This window comes from Kryptolebias marmoratus, unplaced genomic scaffold (assembly GCF_001649575.2).
Source record: "Kryptolebias marmoratus isolate JLee-2015 unplaced genomic scaffold, ASM164957v2 Scaffold105, whole genome shotgun sequence".
Classification (NCBI taxonomy): Eukaryota; Metazoa; Chordata; class Actinopteri; order Cyprinodontiformes; family Rivulidae; genus Kryptolebias; species Kryptolebias marmoratus.
Genome location: NW_023665839.1, coordinates 12,500 through 19,027, shown reverse-complemented (window position 1 = coordinate 19,027; position 6,528 = coordinate 12,500). Strand labels below are relative to the sequence as shown.

General features: G+C 43.4%; 1 protein-coding gene across 2 annotated transcripts; it reads right to left on the bottom strand.

The window, feature by feature from the left end:
• Positions 1-725: 725 nt before the first annotated feature.
• On the bottom strand, positions 726-6,073 carry si:ch211-76l23.4. Of its 2 annotated transcripts, XM_037974497.1 has the most exons (5): positions 5,954-5,971; positions 5,715-5,771; positions 3,095-3,224; positions 2,478-2,607; positions 726-2,064 (listed from the first exon to the last, which is right to left on the bottom strand). In XM_037974497.1, exons 3-5 carry the CDS (start codon positions 3,207-3,209, stop codon positions 1,815-1,817), a joined length of 495 nt encoding a protein of 164 aa, XP_037830425.1. In that variant the 5' UTR covers positions 3,210-3,224; positions 5,715-5,771; positions 5,954-5,971; the 3' UTR covers positions 726-1,814. The 2 variants fall into 2 exon arrangements, with proteins under 2 accessions (XP_037830425.1, XP_037830424.1); XM_037974496.1 differs by lacking the exon at positions 5,715-5,771 and having other exon boundaries at positions 5,954-6,073.
• Positions 6,074-6,528: the final 455 nt, after the last annotated feature.

The window sequence follows — 6,528 nt, the reverse complement described above, 5'->3', positions numbered from 1 at the left end:
TGATGAGTCTGATGAGTCTGATGAGTCTGATGAGTCTGAGTCTGATGAGTTTGAAGCACGAGGCCTAACGGAGCGTTTGAAATGTCAGAGCTGGAGTCTCTCAGCTGAAGAGGAACACTTTCTCAGAGTGACGCCTACACCAAGAAGCATGAAATGTGTTATTGATCCTTTGATTCTGAAATAAGAGCCGAACAGCTGAGAAGCTGTGATGGAGCGAGGAGGACCAGCTCCACCCAGAGACCAGGAATTAGGCCTGAAGGTGGGGGTTCTCCTCCATCAGGACTTCATCCTGACTGAGCCACAGAAACTCGTCACTAATCTGTTTTATATCCAAACATTACAACAAAACACTCTCATTTTTCAGGACTGCAGGTCCGTCAAACTGATCCTAGGTTACAGTTCTGACATCTGACATCTGGAACTCTTTACGTTCAGATCTTTTCATGAATGCAGATCTGAGGTTAAACTCGGCCTCTGACCTCGGAGACCCACTCCTGTTCTTGTTCTGAAGACTTCTGAATAAAATCCTCTGTAGCGGTTTGAGCCCCGGACACAGAGCCCAGGTCACTAATGACAGCCTTCTCTTGTTGCTTTGGTCAGATCTTTAACAAACGCTTGAGATTTTCAGCAGAAACCTTCTTTCACCTGAAGAACATGAGTTTGTCTGAACGGATGTTCCAGTTCTCCTCGTTTCACATGTTCCTGAAGAAGCAGTTCAACTTATGAATTAATGCAATAAGAGTTTATTTAATGATGCAGAACAGAGAGAAAACAGAGCTCAAAAAGACTCCAGCTGTTTCCTGAAGTTTGATATAAAAACATTTTAGTATTACAGCTTTATGATTGGAGGTAAAAACAAGAATTCATGGGTTTAATAAATGTCATCAGCATTAATCACCTGACTTCTTTCTGCAGAATTAAACTAAATATAATTTGATCCGTAACAGTTAGAGTTAAGTTACTTACATTACAGAAACATTCAACTCTTCTAACAGATGATTAGTTGGTCCAAGCAGCAGGTAAACCTCATCAGAGCGCTGAGTTTGATGTAAAGTTTGTCTGTTTCCGAGCTTCTGTCTTTGAATCTAATGAAGGAGAAGATGCTGTCATCCAGGTGATGCCTTTTCTTAAAGTCAAGTTATAAAAATGCAGCGTCGTCCAGCTGCACTACTTGTTGTTAAAAAGAAACAGCTTGTAGGTGTTGTTTTGTAAAGTTTTTACTGAGTTGTCTCCATGTGCACAAAAAGCACAGCTTCACAAACTTTAAGGATATTTGGGCGTTTCAGCAGTTTTTTCCTTTTAATTTCTGCTTGATTAATAATTAATAGGAACAGACTTTTAAAACAATTTAAAAAGCCCTGAGAGGTTAAATTTCCTGAGCAGGAGCTAAAGTTTAATCAGAGACTGCAGCTTTGATTTAGCATCAGCTGTTTTACGTTGGTGAGCGTGGTTAGTGGTTACCGCTGCTGTTTCTGACTTTTAACATTTAGGAGGAATCGATTCAGTCCGTCTCGAGTCCAGTTGTTGCTGTCAGTGTTCGGACCGGGAAACTGGAGGTTGTGTCAACAGAACCGCAGCTGTTGTTGAGTCGGACCAGATTAGAACCTGCAGCTGGTTAAACATGTTTCACTGCAGTAATTCACCAGATGTCAGCAGATCTTTAGCTAATTAAACAGAGCGAATGTATTAAAATCATCTTTGGACTCATCCTGATATAAACTCAGACAAATTTAAAGGAATCTGTTAATAATGACCTTAGAGGAGGATTAGCTGCAGATTAAACAAACAGGAAGCAGGCGTCAGAGTAAGAAGGGTCAGTTGGCCGAGGTTTTGGGTTTCCTCTTCATCACCCTCCTCCCAGTCTGCCTGGGAGCCGGGGCCGGACCGGGACTGGGGGCCGGACCGGGACCAGGGGCCGGAGCGGCGCCGGCAGCACGGCTGGCCTTGACCTCGTCAATGAAGGCTTCGATGGCGGTGAACTTCTCGGTCAGGTCGCCCAGGTGAGCTTTGAGGGCGTTGAACTCCTTGTAGAGGTCGTCTAAGGCCTCCGAGAGCGGCTGGATCCTAAACCAAGACCAGACCGGGTCCAGGTCCAAGATTAAAACAAAATGCGTAAGAGCAACAATAATCCAAACTTTCTGATGCATGAATAAAAGAAACGTGGCCCATTATCAGGTTTCTGGTCTGTGGGGAGACCTGAAGCTGAAGATGTTCTGCTGGTTCCTGACTGTCTGCTGATCACTTTGTCATTTTTCTGACTCAATTGATTTCTCTCGTTTAGTAATTGATTTAACAATTAGCTGTGGTTGCTTTGCTCCAGGCTTTAAGTTATTAAAGTTTATTTATTTTCCTCCTGCTTCTACGTGCTTTTTACCAACAAACACAAACAGAACCGCAGCCTGAAGGTCCTGATGCAGGAAGTAAAGATCAGACTCATTTAGGATCCTCTGCTTGTGGAGAAGGGAGGAACGTGCTACCTGGCGTAGTCCGGCAGCAGAGACTGGTGCTGGTTCTGCAGGAGGTCTCTCATCTGGGTCAGGATGTCAAACCTCCAGTCGTCCAGAACCTGAGTCAGGTTGGCCACGCCGCGCATGTTAACCCGCTCGGCTGGAACAGAACATCATGAGCAGCAGTCAGAGGCGACTCCATGAAGAAGAAACCCAGACTGGACTCAGAACCAGAACCAGAAGATGAAGAGGACAAATAGAACCGGATTAGTAGCTGTCATCATCACCTGAACGGTGAACGGTGGGCGATACTGTTTTTGCCTGTGTGTGTATTTGTCCATCTGTTAGCAGAATATCTCAGGAACCAGTGGATGGATTTTAACGAAACTCAGCTGATTCAAGATGGCCGACACAGCTAATCAACCTCAGCAAACACAACAATGGCTGCTGGTGAGTTTCGATCCAGAAGAGGAAACTGTGACCCGCGGGCCGGCGGGTGATATGCATTCCTTCATGAAGCTGGGAGGTTCTACAGAACTACAGATGAAAGCTTTGAGCTCTGGTTCTGACCCGCGGTTCTGGTTCTGGTTTCTGAGCCCTGAACCTGGTTCTGACCCGGTAAGTGAGGAGGTAAAGTGGGTGCTCACAGCCGTCCCTGTAGTTCCATTCCTCGCTGGCTTTTGACGGCAGGCGACGCCTCTGGGCCCACACTGTTACCGTGGCGACGGCCAGTAGGAGGAGCACGCTGAGTTTAAGGGTCATGATTGGACCGGACACCTGAGGGAGGAGACAGGAGTTAATGATGGTTCTGTCCACTTTTAGTTCATAAAAACATAAAAACTTTATTCTTTTTCAGCTACTTTCAGTTTTAATGTTTTAAAATGTTTAAATGTTGTAAAAACATGGTGGAACAAACTGGTTCTGCAGGTACGGTGGCCCTGAGGCCCAAAAAGCATTTATATAAAACACAAATATTTCAGGAAATAATGAGAAACCCTGATTTTGTTTTGGGTTTCAGCCGTGTTTTTTTAATGTTTGTAGTTGTTTTGTTATTAATTAGTTTTTTTCAGATTTATTTACATTTAGGTTTTGTTGTTGTTGTTTTTGCATTTTTTAATTTAATCTCGTTTAATTTCTTGTTTTGTATCCATTGAGTCCATTTCATGTAAAGATGTGAGCAAATCAGGATGAGACAAACTCAAAGTCAAGCTTCATTATCTGATACTGAAAATGTTAAAAATATATAGTTTAAAACAAAAAACTTTAGTTTTAGATCATCCCCATGGTAACAGATGCTGTAAACCTGCCCATCTCTATGGTAACAGATGCTGCAAACCTGCTCATCTCTATGGTAACAGATGCTGCAAACCTGCCTGACTCTATGGTAACAGAAGCTGCAAACCTGCCCGTCTCCATGGTAACAGATGCTGCAAACCTGCCCGTCTCCATGGTAACAGATGCTGCAAACCTGTCCGTCTCCATGGTAACAGATGCTGTAAACCTATCTAAGTATTTAAACTGTTTTTATCTCATTGATCTTTAACAAACAAACAAACTAAATAATTAGTTTTAGATTTTGTTTTCAGTTTAAACTGAAAACAAAATTAAAACAAAAATGAAGTGTTTTATCTGACAGAAAAAAAGGTTTAATTATGCAACAGCAGTTTCTTTCAGTCTGATTTTAAATAAAAAAATTTTCCTGTTGTTAAAAACAAGGACTGAGATCTAAAACAGCTAAATTTCATGTTATTATTGTTACTGGTTTCTATTTAAATCTACTTGCTTTTAATCGTATTTGAAGGTTTTGTCACAGAAACAGTTTGTATTTTGTTTATTCCTCATTAATTTTCCTGCTTTACAGACACCACTTTACATTTAATTGAGCTTTTTGAGTTTCATCTTTTAAAGCTGCTGACTTTAGTAGCTGATTGATTTCAGAGATAATTGGAAGTGAAAATGAAATGAAGACTGGTGTAGCAGTAATATAATCCTTTGTTTCAGACGAAGCAGAAACATCAACATGTTTCATTTAATTGAAATCATTCAGATTAGCTGCTCTTTATTAGTAACAGATTGGTTTCCTCCTCCTGAAGCTCCTGTTTGTCTGTAGCTCAGAGGAAAGAAATCGGACTCGTCGTTCTTTAAAGTTCTGACTCTTTCAGAGGGAAGAACAAAGAGCGAAGCCCCGAGGCTGGAACCTCTCAGAACCTGAACCAAACGAGAGCTGCAGAGACACGCAGAGGAAAAACACTGAAAGCTTCCTGTTGGACCTGCACACGCCAACAAAAATACCCAGCAGACTGTGCACGTGTACAGAACACGCATGTGTTTAAATGGAGCTCAGCTGGGCTGGAACGTTTTCTTTAAACATCCAGAACCTCAGTTTACAAAGTTTCTGTTCCAGGAAGTCATGAACGGCATGTTCCAGCTCTAAGAAATCATGATTTCAATCAGAATCTGACTCCCCAGGAAGCAACAAACAAACAAACAAACAACAACCCGGCAGAGTGAGGACAGAGTCTTTTAATTCAGTTTCTGGCTCCATCATTGGAAGATCTCTGGTTCTCCGTTTGGCTTCAGAGTTTTATGAGTTTTATTTCACATCAAACAGCTAAAAGTGTTCTGATCTAAAAGTCTCCCCCCGCTTCAGGAACATCCCTGTCCTTCCTTCTCCCAACATCTGAGCAGGGCAGAACCACAGGCAGGCCGGTCCAGAACCGGACCCCTCTTCTTCCTCAGCCGTTAGGATGTCCCGGAGCATGATGCTGCCACCACCGTACCTAACTGAGAGCAGCGTTTTGGAGTTCCTGTTTCTGTTTGTTTCATCTGGCTGGTAAGGGTTCCTTCAAAGGGTTCCTTCAAAGGGTTCCTTCAGAAGGTTCCTTCTTTGTTCATGTGGTTGAACATTTGGACCTGGAGCTTCATTCTTAGATGGCAGCCTGACCCGAACCCAGAACCAACACAGAACCCTGATCCGAGCCCAGAACCATCACAGAACCCTGATCCAAGCCCAGAACCATGTGGTTCTGTCAGCTATTGGTGAGGTTCTGTGGGTCCGTGTGGTTCTATGAGCTGTTGGTGAATGCTGGTTCTTGATGCGGTTCCGTCTGGAGGATCAGACGTGTTTTCCTGTTCTTTAAACTCTAAAACCGTTTTTGGTTTAAAATTCATGAAACAAAGAAAAGAAAAAGTAAAATAACCCGTCTGCAGTTCGATCAAACACCAACACCAGACTTTCTGCTCCAACACAGAACCTACAGAACTTACAACAACATGTGATCAGCTGGAACCGGGCTCGATCTGGTACTTCTGAATCAGCCCGACCTGACAGGAGCAGAAACCAGAACCCTGAAGGATTTCAGTGTTCAGACTGCAGACGCCTCCTTTCAGACAAATGTTCCTGCTAAATTAGCTCAAATCAAACACAAATTGGAGCAGATATTCTTCTCTGTTGACAGAGTTTCTGAATCATCCCCCTGTAAAATATTGGAATCATTGATCGGTACCGTTTGGTTCTGCAGCTCCTCTGCTGTGAGTCCTGCTGCTCGCTCCGACAGAAGTCAGACAGACAGGAGCTGCAGAAAGAGCTGGAAAAACACGGGATAAACACACACCCTGCAGCACACAAGCATGCATGCACATGCTAATACACACACACACACACACACACACACACCCGCACACCCGCACACCCGCACACACACACACACACACACACACACACACACACACACACACACACACACACACACACACCGTCTACCAGCTCCCCATCATTATGGAGGCCCGGTGGTCAGCGGGGTGGTTTGGGTCGGAGACAGAGCTCCATCACCTTGGTTGTGTGTGTGTGTGTGTGCGCGTGTGCGAGTACATGTGTGGTTCTTTGTTTTTTAACCTTTGGATTAAGTCACGTTACATCTTTAAAGCATGAGATCATTTCTGGAGTTTATTGGTTTGTTCTTGTGTTTGAGAGGAACAAGAAAGATGGAAACTGACTTCCTTTGGTTCCGATTGTTTTTAGTCACAACAGAAGTCGTCTCAGGTCTCTGAACAAATCACTAAGAGACAATTAATTAATGTA